This window comes from Brassica napus, chromosome A9 (assembly GCF_020379485.1).
Source record: "Brassica napus cultivar Da-Ae chromosome A9, Da-Ae, whole genome shotgun sequence".
Classification (NCBI taxonomy): Eukaryota; Viridiplantae; Streptophyta; class Magnoliopsida; order Brassicales; family Brassicaceae; genus Brassica; species Brassica napus.
The window spans coordinates 29282522-29300094 of NC_063442.1; the positions used below are offsets into that span (position 1 = coordinate 29282522).

General features: G+C 32.9%; 2 protein-coding genes, 1 non-coding gene and 1 pseudogene across 3 annotated transcripts; 1 reads left to right on the forward strand and 3 right to left on the reverse strand.

Moving 5' to 3' along the window:
• Positions 1-511: 511 nt before the first annotated feature.
• LOC106367318 (adenine phosphoribosyltransferase 1, chloroplastic) lies at positions 512-2029 on the reverse strand. Its single transcript, XM_013807061.3, has 5 exons — positions 1772-2029; positions 1564-1674; positions 1343-1435; positions 923-1072; positions 512-832 (listed from the first exon to the last, which is right to left on the reverse strand). The coding sequence occupies exons 1-5, from the start codon at positions 1854-1856 to the stop codon at positions 714-716; spliced, it is 558 nt and encodes a 185-aa protein (XP_013662515.1). The 5' UTR covers positions 1857-2029; the 3' UTR covers positions 512-713.
• Positions 2030-4402: 2373 nt separating this feature from the next.
• On the reverse strand, positions 4403-5971 carry LOC106367319 (60S ribosomal protein L17-1). Its single transcript, XM_013807062.3, has 6 exons — positions 5832-5971; positions 5690-5726; positions 5560-5600; positions 4844-5177; positions 4690-4757; positions 4403-4588 (listed from the first exon to the last, which is right to left on the reverse strand). Exons 1-6 carry the CDS (start codon positions 5832-5834, stop codon positions 4541-4543), a joined length of 531 nt encoding a protein of 176 aa, XP_013662516.1. The 5' UTR covers positions 5835-5971; the 3' UTR covers positions 4403-4540.
• LOC125578836 lies at positions 5347-5476 on the reverse strand. The gene has a single exon (XR_007316917.1). It is a non-coding gene; the product is annotated as a small nucleolar RNA snoR74 (small nucleolar RNA).
• Positions 5972-8875: 2904 nt separating the features above from the next.
• On the forward strand, positions 8876-17389 carry LOC106363222 (annotated as a pseudogene).
• Positions 17390-17573: the final 184 nt, after the last annotated feature.

The following is a 17573-nucleotide window of genomic DNA, read 5'->3' on the forward strand; positions in this document are numbered from 1 at the left end:
GAGCCGTTTCTCAATACCTAAATGTTTCCATCCTCCTCTAGTTGAAACTCCTCCCACCATACTTGAATATTCATCTGCGCCATCCAAAGCCACCTGATGGTTTTTGCGGCGTTTCCATAGCAGAAACTAACAAACCTGTGTACTTGGGAATTTAGGCCCGTCCCTTGAGTGCTGTGGATCTTCAAAGCAGCTAAAAACAAAGTGTTTGGTATCTGTCTTGATTCATAAGGACCTAGGGCCATCTCTGTAGATTGATTGGAGCTTTATCGATCTCTGCAGCACACTAACATAGGGATAGAAGATGATACCATGTCTCCCACCCGGAAGAGTTTGCTCTAGATAGCTCACCAACACTTCAAACTGTCCCAAAAGAGCGTAAGCGAGATGATCCGTGAGTTCTTGATCCCACTGTATTTCCCCAACCACCTCATCTTCTTTACAAGAAACATCAGTAACACAATTGCTTCCTCTTCTTTTCTTCAAGGATTGTTATGAATATAAATTGATAATGTAAGCGAAACCAATCATGCAATAAAATATGAGAAGAAAGAATGAGACCATCATTTTGCTCGAGTTTCTTGTCTGAGGCAATTATGATAAAGTTGAGAATAACAAAGGATCAAATCCCAAAAGCAATACAATGAAAAATAACATGTTTGATATGATTCCAATAATAAAACCCCATTATGTCCTTATAGGGTGGTTACTTCTTGTTAAGCAGCATCAGAGGTGACAAGAATAAAAAGTGGCGTCTCTCCTAGCTTCTCCCTTCCCTTGAGCACAGGTAACTCAATGACGCAAGCACACTCAGCAATCGTCACTCCTACTCGCTCTGCAACCACAGAAAATAAAGAGTTTTGTTTTTGTTTATTACAGGCAAAAATGCTGGCATTAGTCAAAAAAGGGTGGGGTTGGAGTTTACCAAGGAGACGGATAGCAGCAGCGAGAGTGCCACCAGTGGCAATGAGGTCATCAATGATGATAGCACGCTCACCAGGCTCAACAGCACCTACATGCATCTCTATCTTATCTGTTCCATACTCCAAAGAATACTCCTCCGAGATCACCTTCCCTGTTCCATGAAGAAACCACCAAATGATTCATTCATTAGGATAAACAAGCAAGGCGGCGATATCAACATGGTGCTGCTTACTAAGTGGTGTCTAAATGACTTTAACAAACACATTTCTCGTAATAGCCCAAGATAGTCCAAAACTCAATAGCAAACAACCACTTAGGCTACTGGAAAAAGAAAACGACAGAGCAGGCTAGCAGCTAGATAAAAAATGACATTGAAGTAACTCTAAATCAAAATAACAAAGGAAAGGAAAGAATAAGATACCAGGAAGCTTCTTGGGCTTCCTCATGGGAACAAATTTGGCACCAATAGCCAACGCAATGGGAGGTCCAAAAATGAAACCTCTTGCTTCCACACCTGTAACCATTTCATTACATACAAAAAGGAATCAACTTTCACCATTAAGGGGCGAATAGAGAGTAGGCTTATTGGAAACAGACATGTATGTTAAAGGGTATGAAAGAGTTAGTTAGTTAGTTAGTTACCAGCAACAACAGAGATGCCTTTGCCTTTGTATCTTTCAACAAAAATATCAACGGTGTCCTTAAAGGCCTCAGTGTCCAGAAGCAGCGTCGTTATGTCTTGAAACATGATCCCTGTTCAAAAGTATCCAATTCCATAAGACCAAACAAAAACATTAACACAAGTCAATCTTTAAACTAGTGGAAAGAGGAGGTTCGATCAAAAGCAGACCTGGTTTAGGGAAGTCGGGGATGACTCTAATGGAAGATGCGATCTTGGGGATTCTGGGATCTTGCACATCTTCTTTGGTTGCCATGGTTTCACTGTCCAGACTAACTTTGCTACTGTTATTAACACCAAAGAATCGGGAGAAGAACAAATGAGAGAAGGCGTCGTCAAGATGCAAACACACAGACCTAGTGTAACGATATAAAAATACCAATTTATCCAAATGATTTTCTCGCTTTGCCGGAATTGCCCCCACCCACCAAAATCTCTTATTTTCTTTTATTTTTTCCTAAGGTAGCATATTTTGAGATCTTGAAAATAAATGCAACGCTTCATTTTAAGTATCCGAATGGAGGAGCGGGACAAGTGCAGATCTTCTGCACGTGCAATTTTCTCACACTGTATTTACCATTCACTTTTTTTTGTTTGTAAAAACAGTTCAAGCGGGAGATTTGTATGCAGTTCAATATTTTTTGTTTTTTTTTTGTGGAGAAAGCAGATCTCATCCGCCAATATTTGGTGGTATTGATCTGCTTTTTTTTATCAATAAATAACTTTGTTACAACACATAACTTTAAAAATATATTTATCTAATTTTATGAATACAATATTTTTATTTTATTTTATTTACAATTTTAACAATACAAAATTATCATTCTCTACTTATTATTTTTTGTCATATAAATTTTAATTTTTATAAATAAGAAAAGTATCCTATAAAATATTTACAGGCATTTCGGCTGATGCTATAACATCTAAGATATTTGTTTAGATATTTAAGTGTCATTTTTATTGTTTTAATATATGATATATAGTTTTGAACTGATTTTGTCATTCATAAGTTATAATAAATTATTTGATTTGGTTATCTCCTGCATGATCCGTTTGATCTGCATTTGTCCCACTTGATCTGCACTTATCCTGCTTGATCTGCATGATCTACTTGATATGTCCTGCTTGAATTGCTTTTGCCATTCAAAGCCTAAAACTAAAAATAAAATAATGAATGTTGACAAACGCATTTTTGAGTCTAAGCACGCCTAACTTTTACTCTTTGGTGGCTTTTGTGTTTTTAGTCAATGGTGGCTAGTCTTCTTTCACATATAAAACACATGTTTAAATGTTTTATCACACAAAAACAACTCATTAGCATCAGTCGCTATCGAACCCACTTGCTAACTCACTCCTACCGTATTGACATTGCCTTTTAAAATCATGACTTTGGCCTTATTGGAATCTGTCTTTTATAAGATTTATTTACAAGGTAAATTTTGCAAAAAGAAGTTCTATCTAGGTGTTGTCCGAAACAACAAACCATCCCTGCATTAAGCCGGCAAACTTGTGATCAGCCCTGTACCGGAGTGACGTTATTCTGTTTTTTATCGTCTTGTCAATAATACGAACCAACTGATCCACACTGCGAAAACCCGCCTGATGTCTCCTCCCATTTCTTTCTCTCCAGATATGATAGATGGTTGTTTGAAACACCATTTTGAGCAGAATCTTATCCATGACCTGCAGGTTATTCTCAGACACAAACTGCAGAGTTATTGTCCAATCTGGATCATCCTACTCCCACTCAATCTATTTGCCAGCTTATCCCAGATAGTAAATGAGTACGGACAAGCAAAAAAGACATGATCACGGGTCTCATCTAGCTCTCCACACAGCATACAACCTTGTTGCAACCCCCAAACTCTCATTCTGTCACCAGTAGCTAATCTGTTCTTAACAGCCAACCAGACTATAAAGGAGAACCTTGTAACTCCTTGAGCAAACCAAACACTTTTACTCCAAAAAACTATTGGTTTTCTTTCTCTGATCTGTTCCCATGTTTTAGCCGAAGAGAAACAAGGCTTATAGGATTCATCAGAATGCCTCCATAGCATAACATCGCTGCCTCTGTTGATGTTTGGAACTGGCTCTCTCTGAATGCGAGAGTGCAAGTCATGAAACTGGCGACTTCGATGCCCTCGTACGCTCCAACTCGACTGTGTAACAGCTTCACACACCCGTGCAGAACGAGGAACTCCAAGATAGCATGTTCCAATAGATCCCGTGATGTCTATGAGTCTCCTTATTTGTAGCCAATCATCAAACCAGAAAAACGCCGTGCGTCCATCATTTACCTCTATCCGTAGAAACTGGTAGACAAGTGGTCTTAACTGGTAGAAACTGGTAGACAAGATGCTGACCACCTTCTTTCTTGTTGTTGTGTTACATGAGTTTTTTTGGTGCTTTGATTCCATTATCGGATAGATTTACTTGGCTCTCAGGATCACCATTTTTTAGTATGAGTTTTTTGATGCACTGAAAAGACAACACCCGAATTTAGATGTATATCTTCTTTGGTAATAATTTTGTTCATCAGGAAGTCCATGTAATTGATCTACATCATCATTAGCTGTTGTATCATCACATATTTGATTACATGGAGTGATCATCTTTGTATACTTTTTTTTATAGCAAATACCCTTAGTTATATGGGGCTTAGACTTTACATCCTATCTACCAGACTGTGGATTGCCAAAAGATAGATTTCAAGTATTTAACAAGTGAGAATTTGTAATCATTACAGAACTGATTCGTTTCAAAATTTTGGAATTGGTTACTCAATAAAGTGAACAATGCTCGTTGTTCCAGAAACAAAGAATCATATTATTATGTCTTTGAAAATGTTGGCTCCTTGTCTTACAGAACGATAAGTGAACAAAATGTATCAAGCGGTTCTTGTAACAGAGGTGACCACGAAAAAGTTACTTGTCTATAGGCTCAAGACGAGGCTCCTTTCTTTGACTTCGCTGCCAACTGAGTCTCTGGCTGCAATTTTATTTATATCAGAAAACGATATGAGAAGAGGCACATCAATGATGATGTTGAAATCAAAGATTAAATAAAGTACAATGGGATCAATCATTTACCTCTTTCTTAACAGGCTCTTCCTTCTCTGACAATATCAACTCAATGTGGCACGGGTTTGACATGTAAGCTGCAAAAAAAAGAAGAAGATAGATTTGGATCACAACTCGTCAAGAAAAGATGCTTGAAAAGAAGAAAAAAGCTGCAAACACATACGATTGATTCTTCCATGAGCACGGTATGTCCTACGCCTTTGTTTTGCTGCTTGGTTCACTTGGATGTGAGATATGAAAAGTGCATCAACATCCAAACCTTTGACCTCAGCATTGCTCTCAGCATTCTTGAGGAGATCAAGAACGAACTGAGCAGATTTAGCAGGCCATCGACCTTGACCATTTGAGTGCCTGTTCTTAGCCTGAGCAGTACGACCAACACCACGACAGAAACGTGTGAAGGGGATTGCTTGCTTGTGAGCTATCACATCTTCCAAGTACCTCTTGGCCTTGTTCAATGGTAGCCTTCTTATGGCGTGCGCTGTCTCCCTAGTGTTCTGTTCACACAAATACATTATCAGAGTCACTCAAATTATCAAACAGACAATGATACAAAAACATTTCTAAAGTACTTAAAGAATCATTTGCAAATCGAGCAAAGGGCACCACCAATCAACATACATAAACTAATGTACATTACTCAAGGATTATTACAAGTTAAAAAACTAATGTACCATCATGTACTGAACCATTAGCTATAAGAAGAAACGTAGGTTCACCCAATCATGATGACCAATTCGATTTCCCTGACATTTACGTGAGCTCAGTTCATGTAACAACAGAGCCCTGCTTTTTGTTATTCAGGTTTCTTCTATCCTATACTAACGAGAAAAGCCTAATCTAGTTCATTTTCGAGATACAATAAGACATTTTTTTTACCTTGAAGTGGACCCTGAGATCAGCTCCCCTAGCCTTGCAAGCTGCAAAAATGCGTAACAAATGAAAAGTAAATAACCGTGGATCACTACGAAAGCCTAGTAACAGTGTAGTGTTAAGAAAGAGTTGTCACATTTGGTGGAATTGTCGGGTTCCTGGGAGTACTTCACCTGATTAAAAAGACACAAGGCGAAAAACATAAGCATGGAAACACATATTATATGCGAAGACATGTTGACTAAGCGAGTGTGTTAGAGAGAGGTTAGAGCACATACCATGGCGGCGAAACAGGTGAGTCGACGGAGGAGAAGTGACTGAAGTAACGTTAAGTAGGACAAACTACTTTATATATGGGGAGACACATATGAAAACCCTAAATGCCGTAGTGAGATATATAACATGGGCCTTTTGGACCACTTCTCATCAGTATATAAACGGGCTGCTTATATAGCTGGTTAGTTTCGGTTTTTTTTTTTTTTTTTTAATCATAGAAACCTAGAAGGTGTTTTTTTTAGACATGACAATCTAAGCGTTCATGGGTGATACTAGATCAATCTTTGTCTCTGTAGTTGAACTCTTGTGAGGTCAAGTCTATGTATTTAACTCTTGACTAATGAAAAGTTTGATGTTGAGCCAAAAATACCTTATCCAGCAAAAAGTAACCTCCAACGAGTGGTTGTTTCGGGAATAAGAAGAATGATTTAAAAAAATAAATAAAAAGAAATAAATACAGAGAGAATAAAATATATTTTTTTTGTAAATGGTAAGATTATCTCCAATCTCATTTCATATTTTATTCTAAAATAGAGTTGGAAATAAAGATAACTAACAAAGAACTTAATATGTAACTAAAATAAATTAGAAACTATTGTTCGAGAACATTTAAATATAATTACGATTTCTTCTTCATGGTTTAAAAACTCCTCTCGCTCACGTATCTCTTACCTGCACACACAACAATTGATTTAGTTTTTCACAAAAAATATAATCCATAACTACTAATTCTCCATGTATCTATAACTATAACTAGGATTTGATCTGTACATCCGTGCGGATGTTATTTTTAAATAACTATAGTTGTTTTTTTCAATTTATAATGCCAAATATTTAAATAATTATTTAATTTTTTTAAACTATTTTTATATTTGTGATTTTGTCATACTGTATTGCATCTTGATAAATAAATCAATTTTATATGGTAGATAAGTTATTTTTTATTTGATACCTACCGTTGCATGGATCATTTATATATTGTATTTTATATAAGTTAGTCTAACCAGTTAGTATGTATATTAATATATTTATTTTACTGAAACCAAATATTTTAAGCAAAAATAATTTATATTTTTTAGCAAAAATAATTTATATTTATTTAAATGAATATGTCTCATAATTTTATGCAAAATTATTTACTTCATTTTTGTATTCTTATAGTTTAAATATAGTTGTGTAGATGATATTTATATAAGACAAACATTAATTTTATTATTTAAAGAAAAACATTTAATATGGTTATATATTGATATTATAACACTTTATATAGTGGAAGCACTTGTTCTTAAAAAAACTATCATAACGTGATATATATATCATATTTATAGTATATATGTTAAGTGTTGTAAATAAATCAGAAACATATTAAGATAATGGGTTTTACCTATTTCCATGATAGAAGCTTAAAAATACAATGAATTAACATCACATCATTCTTTCCTCTAATAAAAACCAGAAAATATGTAAAAAGATATCCTACTGAAACTATCGTTTTGATTAACTTTGACCTTTCCATATCTCCCTTTGAAAATAAAAAAAACTTGAGAAAAATCTTTTGCTGCCTAATTTTTGAAAAAGCAAAATTTTGTTAAAATATATTATTTCAGAAAAATAATTAGATTGATTCATTAGTCAAAGACAAAAATACCCTTAATGAAAAGATAAATTTCAATGGCAATTAGTGTAAATAACTCATGAGGTAAAAGTTAATGCTAATGTGTACTCTTCTTTTAATAGAGTAGATTAAAAGCGATATGATTTCACACAATTTTTAAAAGAAAATAATCATTGTTACAACAGTTTCCATGGAGTACCAAATTGGTAAGGTTACCAACAAGTATGTTGTTAGTCCTAGGTTGAAAAGCGTATAGAAAATGACAAGTATCATAACCAATAGTGGTTAGGGTATAGATGGACCAATAAAGGAAGTATCATATCGGATCCACACTCTTTCGAAAGTCTTTGTTTGATGCTCCAATCAGATATTTGCTGGGTCAAGGTTCCGCGCAGCGATATGGTAAAAGAAATACGCAAAAACTAACCATAAAGAGAGTGATATGCAAGATACTCCAACTAATGAGTTGCTACATTGATAGTAGTGTGCGTTAAAAATATCAAAATATAATTTTAAAATATCAAAAATATGTCAAATCAACTTCATAATTAATACTTATAATATTTATAAAAATCTTAAATTTTCCAAAGTAATTCTATCAAAATAAAATTAAAATATAGACTAATATAAGCAAACAAAAAGAAATTAAAAAGGAAGAAATTTGATATATATGCTAATATTCAAAGCACATGTTTATAACATAACAAAACATTTTTAGAAAGAAAAAAATTGTAAACATAGATATATGTCCTTTTACGAGCTGTTCCACCATCGGTCGTAGTTCTTACCCACCATTGGATTGACGTTCACGACGGGATCTGCTAGTGTTTATTGAACATGACATGATATCTAACGAACACATACAAAATATTATGTTATTTTCCATCCTAATCTTGTTAGGTTATATAACTCGCTTAAAATTGTAATAAAAATATGTATCTTTTGTTTGACAAAAAAAGTGTGTGCGTTTTGACGGTAAAACTCTAGACGCTTGTTTAGGTTAGGTTAAAAAAATTATTTTTAATATATAATAGAAGCAATGGACATGGATCACTAAAGAAAATAATAATTTTCTAGTTCATGGTGATAGATATTTATCAAGTTTTATTATTTTCCATTTAGTTCCTTGTTAAAGTTAATACTTTTGTTCCATTTATTTTCCATGAGAATACTTTTATTCTATCGTTCCATATGCAAAGAGGAACAAATAGAAATTGTGTGTGTCCATTTATGTAAAAACTTACTAGTGTATATAAAAAGAAAATAGAATTATTAGGAACATAATATTCCCTCTCGTTCCTTTAGTTCAAGGTGGTCACCATTTAGACCCGTAAACTTGTAATATCATAAATCTCTGCTAAGTAATGCATAAAATCTAACCAATAGGTCAATTCTTTGTTTTTAGGGCTGGGTAGAGATACTCCAACTAAGATGATGAGTGGTTTTGGTTTGGGAGACTCTCATGGCTCGACAAAACTGGTAAGAATTGTTGTGGTTGGTGAGACAAGAACTAAGAAATCAAGTTTGATCATGGCTGCAGTAACTGATCATAACCATCCTGATCCTAGAATCCCTTCTATGTTACCTTATACAAAGTTACCTTCTGAATATTGCTTTGAAGATGTTCCGGTTACCCTTATCGACACTTCTTTGAGGTAAATGTTTATTATGATTTGTGTATATATGGACATCATTAAGGGATTCATATAATAATGTTCTGTGGGTAGGTTTATATTTAAACATAATGGTTTTTTTTCTTCTATTGGTGTCTCTGTTAATAACATTTGCAGACCATAAGACAAGAAAGATGTCATTAGGGAAGTCAAGGAAGCAAATGCAATAGTTCTAACGTTTGCAATGGATAGACTAGAGACTTTGCACTGTCTGAGTGAATATTGGCTTCTTCTGTTTCGAAATTAAAAGCTTAAATTTCCTTCTTTCTTACGTCTTCAGCAATCGATTCTGTAACTTTTTCTTATTAAATGTTTGTCTTATGACCCTTATATTACATAGGTGAGAGTCCCTAGCGTAGTAGCACATGTTATAGTATTATCCAAAAGGAACATAATCCAATCGACAATGAAGAAATAACAACAGCTATAAGGCGACAACGTCGAGAAATCGAGATATGCATTGAGTGGTATGCTCTGAGGCTATCTGATATCAGTTGGCTTGTGAGTGAGATCTGACACTCTAAAGCATTGCTAAGTTTTACTATACTTCATGTCTGAAAACGACCAAACTGATTTTTTTGTGCAGGCTCAAGCGGTTTTTGTGCAAGTGCAAATAGCGGCTATGCACCCTATAGGACCAGTATATGATCAAGTAACCAATTCACTAAAGCCCCGATGTGTTGTTGCCTTGAAACATATATTTGAACTCAATGCACGTGACAATGATTACATTCTAAATGACGACGGGTCAAAACATGTTAATGCTCGTTGCTTCAGTATACCCTTGATGCCTTCTCGTAGTAGAGCATTAATAAATTTTGTTCAAGAACTGTGTCCTGAAGGAGTCAAAGAAAACGGACTCACAGTAGATGGCTTCTTGGTTCTAATCACAAAGCTTATCATAGATAGAAAACTCAGACCGTTATGGACTATGCTTAGGACATTCGGATACAACAATGATATAAGACTTGTAGATGAGATGATTCCTTATTCATCATTCAAACCCATGCATGATCAGGTAAACATGTTCAGAAATACAATTATACTGTGATTATTTGCTGCTGTTCTTATTTGTTTTTTGTGCAGAATGCTGAGCTGACAGATGAAGCTATTGGATCCTTAAGGAGAGTCTATCACCATTTCGATAACTTGGAACCTCAAATGATGGAATCTCTCTTTGAAACTGCACCTGAAAGTTAACTTTTTATAGTTTCAAAAGAGCAGAATTTGAATATAATGTAGTCTTTCTATCTGCACCCTGAAAAACTAACCATGAAGAGAGTGAGTGACATGCAAGATACTCCAACTAATGAGTTTCTACATTGAGAGTAGTGTGCTTTAAAAATATTAACATATAATTTAAAAATATCAAAATATGTCAAATCAACTTCATAAATAGTAGTTATAATATTTATTAAAATCTAAAATTTTCCAAAGTAATTCTATCAATATAAAATTAAAAATATCGACTACTATAAGCAAAAAAAAAGAAAATAAAAAGGAATAAATTTGATATATATGCTAATATTCAATGCAGATGTTTATAACATAACAAAACATTCTTAGAACGAAAAAATTGTAAACATAGATATATGTCCTTTTACGAGCTGTTCCACCATCGGTCGTGGTTCTTGCCTCACCATTGGATTGACGTCCACGACATGATCTGCTAGTGTTTTTTAAACATGAGATAATATCTATCAAACACATACAAAAAATTATGTTATTTTCCATCTTAATTTCGTTATGATATAGAACTCTCTTGAAAATTGTAATAAAAATTTGTATCTTTTGTTTGACAAAAAAAAAGTGTGCGTCTTGATGGTAAAACTCTAGACGCTTGCTTAGGTTAGGTTGAAAGAATATTTTTTTTCAAATATAGTAGAAGCAATGGACGTGGATCACTAATGAATATGTTAATTTTCTAGTTCACAGTTAATAGATATTACCAAGTTTTATTATTTTTTATTTAGTTCCTTGTTAAATTTGATAGGGAATACTTTTGTTCTATCGTTCCATATACAAAGAGGAACAAAGAGAAATTGTGTGTGTCCATTTATGTAAAAAATTACTAGTGTATGTAAAAAGAAAAGGGAATTATTAGGAACGTAATATTCCCTCTCGTTCCTTTAGTTCAAGGTGGTCACCATTTAGGTCCTTAAACTTGTAATATCATAAATCTCTGCATGAAATTTAACCAATAGGTCAATTCATTGTTTTTAGGGATGGTTACATATACTCCAACTAAGATGATGAGTGGTTATTTTTTTGGGAGACTCTCATGGGTTGACAAAACCGGTAAGAATCGTTGTGGTTGGTGAGAAAGGAACTAGGAAATCAAGTTTGACCAGCAGTAACTCTTCGTAACCATGCTGATCCTAGAATCCCTCTTCTGTTACCTTATACAAATTTACCTTCTAAGTATTGCTCTGAGGATGTTCTGGTTACCCTTCTCGACTCTTTTTTTGAGGTAAATGTTTATTATGATTTGTGTATATATTGACATCATTAAGGGATGCATATAATAATGTTACTTGGGTAGGTTTATATTTAAACATAATGGGTTTTTTTTCTTTTGATGTCTCTGTTAATAACATTTGCAGACCAGTAGAAAAGGGAGATGTCATTAGGGAAGTCAAGCAAGAAGATGCAATAGTTCTTTTGTAATGGATAGACTAGAAACTTTGGACCGTCTGAGTGAATATTGGCTTCTTCTGTTTCGACATTTAAAGGTTCAATTTAGCTTCTTTCTTATGTCTTCATCAATCAATTCTGTAACTTTTTCTTATTAAATGTTTGTATTCTGACCCTTATATTACATAGGTGAGAGTCCCTATCGTAGTAGCACATGTTATAGTATTATCCAAAAAGAACATAATCCAATCGACAATGAAGAAATAACCATAGCTATAAGGCAACAATTTCGAGAAATCGAGATATGCATTGAGTGGTCTGCTTCGAGGCTATCTGATATCAGTTGGCTTGTGAGTGAGATCTCACACTCTAAGCATTGCAAAGTTTTACTATACTTTATGTCTGAAAACGACCAAACTGATTTTTTTTTGTGCAGGTTCAAGCGGTTTTTGTGCAAGCGCAAATAACGGCTATGCACCCTATCGGACCAGTATATGATCAAGTAACCAATTCACTGAAGCCTCGATGTGTTTCTGCCTTGAAACATATATTTGAACACTATGCATGTGACAATGATTACATTCTTAGTGACGAGAGGTTAATTTATATTAATGCTCGTTGTTTCGGTATACCATTGATGCCTTCTCGTAGTAAAGCATTAATAAAATCTGTTCAAGAACTGTGTTCAGAAGGAGACAAAGAAAATGGACTCACAGTAGATGGCTTTTTGGTTCTAATCACAAAGCTTATCATAGATAGAAAACTCAGAACGTTATGGACTATGCTTAGGACATTCGGATATAACAATGATATAAGACTTGTAGATGAGATGATTCCTTATTCATCATTCAAACGCATACCTGAAAGGAGAGTCTATCACCGTTTCCATAACTTGGGATCTCAAATGATGGAATCTTTCTTTGAATCTGCACCTGAAAGGTAACTTTTTCTACTTTCAAAAGAGCGCGGAATTTGAATATAATAATGTAGTCTTTCTATCTGCACGCAGCAAAATTAACCATGAAGAGAGTAACATGCAAGATACTCCAACTAATAAGTTGATACATTGAGAGTATTGTGCTTTAAAAATATTATCATATAATTTAAAAATATAAAAAAATATGTTTCATCAACTTCATAATTAATATTATAATTTTTATAAAAATCTTAAAATTTCCAAAGTAATTCTATCAAAATAAAATTAAAAATATCGACTATTATAAGCAAACAAAAAAAAATAAACAGGAAGAAATTTTATATACATGCTAATATTCAATGCACATGTTTGTAATATAACAATCTTAGAAAGAAAAAAATGTAAACATAGATATATGTCGTTTTACGAGCTGTTCCACCATCGGTCGTGGTTCTTGCCTCACCATTGGATTGACATCCACGACATGATATGCTAGTGTTTTTTGAACATGAGATAATATCTAACGAACACATACAAAAAATTATGTTATTTTCCATCTTAATGTTGTTATGATGTAGAACTCTCTTAAAAATTGTAATAAAATTATGTATTTTTTGTTTGACAAAAAAAAGTGTGTGTGTCTTGACGGTAAAACTCTAAACGCTTGTTTAGGTTAGGTTGAAAGAATATTTTTTTTCATATATAATAGAAGCAATGCATGTGGATCACTAATGAAAATGTTAATTTTCTAGTCCATGTTAATAGATATTTACCAAGTTTTATTATTTTCCATTTAGTTCCTTGTCAAAGTTGATATGGAATAATTTTGTTCTATCGTTCCATATACAAAGAGGAACAAAAAGGAATTGTGTGTGTCCATTTATGTAAAAATTTACTAGTGCATGTAAAAAGAAAACAGAATTATTAGGAACGTAATATTCCCTCTCGTTCTTTTAGTTCAAGGTGGTCATTATTTAGGCCCGTAAACTTGTAATATCATAAATCTCTGCTAAGTAATGCATGCAATTTAACCAATAGGTCAATTCGTTGTTTTTAGGGCTGGTTACAGATACTCCAACTAAAATGATGAGTGGATTTTGTTTGGGAGGCTCAACAAAACCAGTAAGAATCGTTGTGTTGGTGAGAATGGAACTAGGAAATCAAGTTTGATCATAGCTGCAGTAACTGGTCATAACCATCCTGATCCTATAAACCCTCCTATGTTACCTTATACAAATTTACGTTCTGAATATTTTTCTGAGGATGTTCCGGTTCCCCTTATCGACACTTTTTTGATAAGGTAAACATCTTGTGATTATTTACTGCTGTTCTGATTTGGTTTTTGTGCAAAGTGTTAAGCTGACAGATGAAGCTATTAGATCCTTAAGGAGAGTCTATAACCGTTTCGATAACTTGGGACCTCAAATGATGGAATCTCTAACTTCACCTGAAAGGTAACTTTTTATACTTTCAAAAGAGCGCGGAATTTGAATATAATGTAGTCTTTCTATCTGCACACATCAAAACTAACAATGAAGAGAGTTACATGCAAGATACTCCAACTAATGAGTTGCTACACTGAGAGTAGTGTGCTTTAAAAATATCAGCATATAATTTAAAAATATCAAAATATGTCAAATCAACTTCATAATGAATACTTATAATATTTATATAAATCTTAAAATTTTCAAATTAATTTTATCAAAAAAAATTAAAAATATCGACTAATATAAACAAACAAAAAGAAAATAAAAAGGAAGCAATTTGATATATATCCTAATATTCAATGCATATGTTCATAACATAACAAAACATTTTTTAGAAAAACAAATTGTAAACATAGATATATGTCCTTTTACGAGGAGTTCCACCATCGGTCGTGGTTCTTGTCTCACCATTGGATTGACGTCGGTGACGTGATTTGCTAGTGTTTTTTTGAACATGACATGATATCTAACGAACACATACAAAAGATGATGTTATTTTCCATCTTTATCTTATTATGATATAGAACTCTCTTAAAAATTGTAATAAAAATGTGTATCTTTTGTTTGACAAAAAAAAGTGTGTGCATCTTGATGGTAAACTCTATACGCTTGATTAGGTTAGGTTGAAAGAATAATTTTTTCCATATCTAATAGAAGCAAGTCATGAAAATGTTAATTTTCTAGTTTATTTTAATAGATATTTACCAAGTTTTATTATTTTCCATTTAGACCAGTATATGATCAAGTAACCAATTCACTGAAGCCTCGATGTGTTTCTGCCTTGAAACGTATATTTGAACTCTATGCATGTGACAATGATTACACTCTCAGTGAAGACATGTTAAATCATATTAATGCTCGTTGCTTCGGTATACCATTGATGCCTTCTCATAGTAAAGCATTAATAAAATCTGTTCAAGAACTGTGTCCTGTAGGAGTCAAAGAAAACAGACTCACAGTAGATGACTTCTTGGTTCTAATCACAATGCTTATCATAGATAGATAACTCAGAAAGTTATGGACTATGCTTAGGACATTCAGATACAACAATGATATGATTCCTTATTCATCATTCAAATGCATGCCTGATCAGTTAAACATGTTTAGAAATATAACTCTATTGTGATTATTTGCTGCTGTTGTGATTTGGTTTTTGTGCAGAGTGTTGAGCTGACAGATGGAGCTCTTGGATCCTTAAGGAGAGTCTATCACCGTTTTGATAACTTGGGACCTCAAATGATGAAATCTTTTTTTGAAACTGCACCTGAAAGGTAACTTTTTCTACTTTCAAAAGAGCGCAGAATTTGAATATAATGTAGACTTTCTATTTGCACGCAGCAAAATTAACCATGAAGAGAGTGACATGCAAGATACTCCAACTAATGAGTTGCTACATTGAGAGTACAGTGCTTTAAAAATATTAACATAAAATTTAAAAATATCAAAAATATGTTTAAAACTTCATAATTAATACTTATAATATTTATAAAAATCTTAAATTTTCCAAAGTAATTCTATCAAAATAAAATTAAAAATATCGACTAATATAAGCAAACAAAAAGAAAATAAACAGGAAGAATTTTGATATATTATATTCAATGCACATGTTTATAGCATAACAAAACAATCTTAGAAAGAAAAAATTGTAAACATAGATATATGTCCTTTTACAAGCTGTTCCACTACCGGTCGTGGTTCTTGCCTCACCATTGGATTGACATTCACGACGTGATATGCTATTGTTTTCTGAACATGACATAATATCTAATGGACACATTCAAAATATTATGTTATTTTCCATATAAATCTTGTTATGATATAGAACTCTCTTAAAAATTGTAATAAAAATGTGTTTTGTTTTGTTTGACAAAAAAAAGTGTGTGTGTCTTGACGGTAAAACTCTAGACGCTTGTTTAGGTTAGGTTGAAAGAATATATTTTTTCATATATAATAGAAGAAATGGACGTGGATCATTAATGAAAATGTTAATTTTCCAGTTCATGTTAATAGATATTTACCAAGTTTTGTTATTTTCCATTTAGTTCCTTGTCAAAGTTGATAGGGAATACTTTTGTTTTATCGTTCCATATACAAAGATGAACAAAGAGGAAATGTGTGTGTCCATTTATGTCAAAAATTACTAGTGAATGTAAAAAGAAAAGGGAACTATAGGAACTTAATATTCCCTCTCGTTCCTTTAGTTCAAGGGTGTCACCATTTAGACCCGTAAACTTGTAATATCATAAATCTCTGCTAAGTAATGCATGAAATTTAACCAATAGGTCAATTCGTTGTTTTTAGGGCTGGGTACAGATACTCCAACTAAGATGATGAGTGGTTTTGGTTTGGGAGACTCTCATGGCTCGACAAAGCCGGTAAGAATCATTGTGGTTGGTGAGAAAAGAACTAGGGAATCAAGTTTGATCATGGCTACATAAACTGGTCATAAACATCCTGATCCTAGAATCACTCCTCTGTTACCTTATACAAATTTACCTTCTGAATACTGCTCTGAGGATGTTCTAGTTACTCTTATCGACACTTATTTGACGTAAATGTTTATTATGATTTGTGTATATATTGACATCATTAAGGGATGCATATAATAATGTTACGTGGATAAGTTTATATTTAAACATAATGGTTATTTTTTTTTCTATTGATGTCTCTGTTAATAACATTTATAGACCAGAAGATAAGGGAAATGTCATTAGGGAAGTCAAGGAAGCAGATGCTATAATTCTGACGTTTCCAATGTATATATATATTTTTTTTTTTGGAATTTTCAGTTATATTATTAGAATATGTTTTGTATTCTAATTAGAGTTAAGTTTTTAGTTTCTTTCAAAAACAAAAAGATCATATGATCATGTGGATTATTTGAATCTATTAAAAAAACTAGTTGATATAATTTGGCATTATTTTATTTTTGTTATCGATAATTTATTATAATTTTATATTTTCTTTTGGATTTAACGTTTAATGTTATTATTCATACTAGACATTTAAATACTTATAAATTTTAAATTTTGATATTTTTTTATTCTGTGTCATAACTCTTAAGTTGTTACAAAATTGTTAAATAGTCTATTTTAAATATATTTTGTATGTGAAAAAAATAAAACTAAAGTTAATTAAGTATTTTTCCAAATGGTTTTAAAAACATGAAAGACTTCTTATATTTTCAATAGCTAATATACTATTATATAACAAAATTATTTAATTTATTAACTTGCGGTTCGTCGGCGGTCGATCCAATAATCCGGCGACCCTATAAATTATCCGATTCAGTGTCCGGGTCGGGTTTCAAAGCATTGCCTATCTCACATTGCAAGTGTAAAAAATGTAACATATGAAAACGTTGTAGTAGTAGTAGTGGGTTTATCAAAGACAGCATCAAAAGGCCCAACAAGAAAAGT

Coding starts and splice junctions, on each gene's coding strand:
- LOC106367318 (XM_013807061.3), bottom strand. CDS start 1,856: ATGGCAACCAAAGAAGATGTGCAAGATCCCAGAATCCCCAAGATCGCA. Junction 1,436..1,563: donor AGGCATCTCTGTTGTTGCTG/GTAACTAACTAA, acceptor AAATGGTTACAG/GTGTGGAAGCAAGAGGTTTC. Junction 1,073..1,342: donor GAAGCCCAAGAAGCTTCCTG/GTATCTTATTCT, acceptor TTCATGGAACAG/GGAAGGTGATCTCGGAGGAG.
- LOC106367319 (XM_013807062.3), bottom strand. Junction 4,758..4,843: donor TGCTCATGGAAGAATCAATC/GTATGTGTTTGC, acceptor TTTTTTTTGCAG/CTTACATGTCAAACCCGTGC. Junction 4,589..4,689: donor AAGAGCCTGTTAAGAAAGAG/GTAAATGATTGA, acceptor ATAAAATTGCAG/CCAGAGACTCAGTTGGCAGC.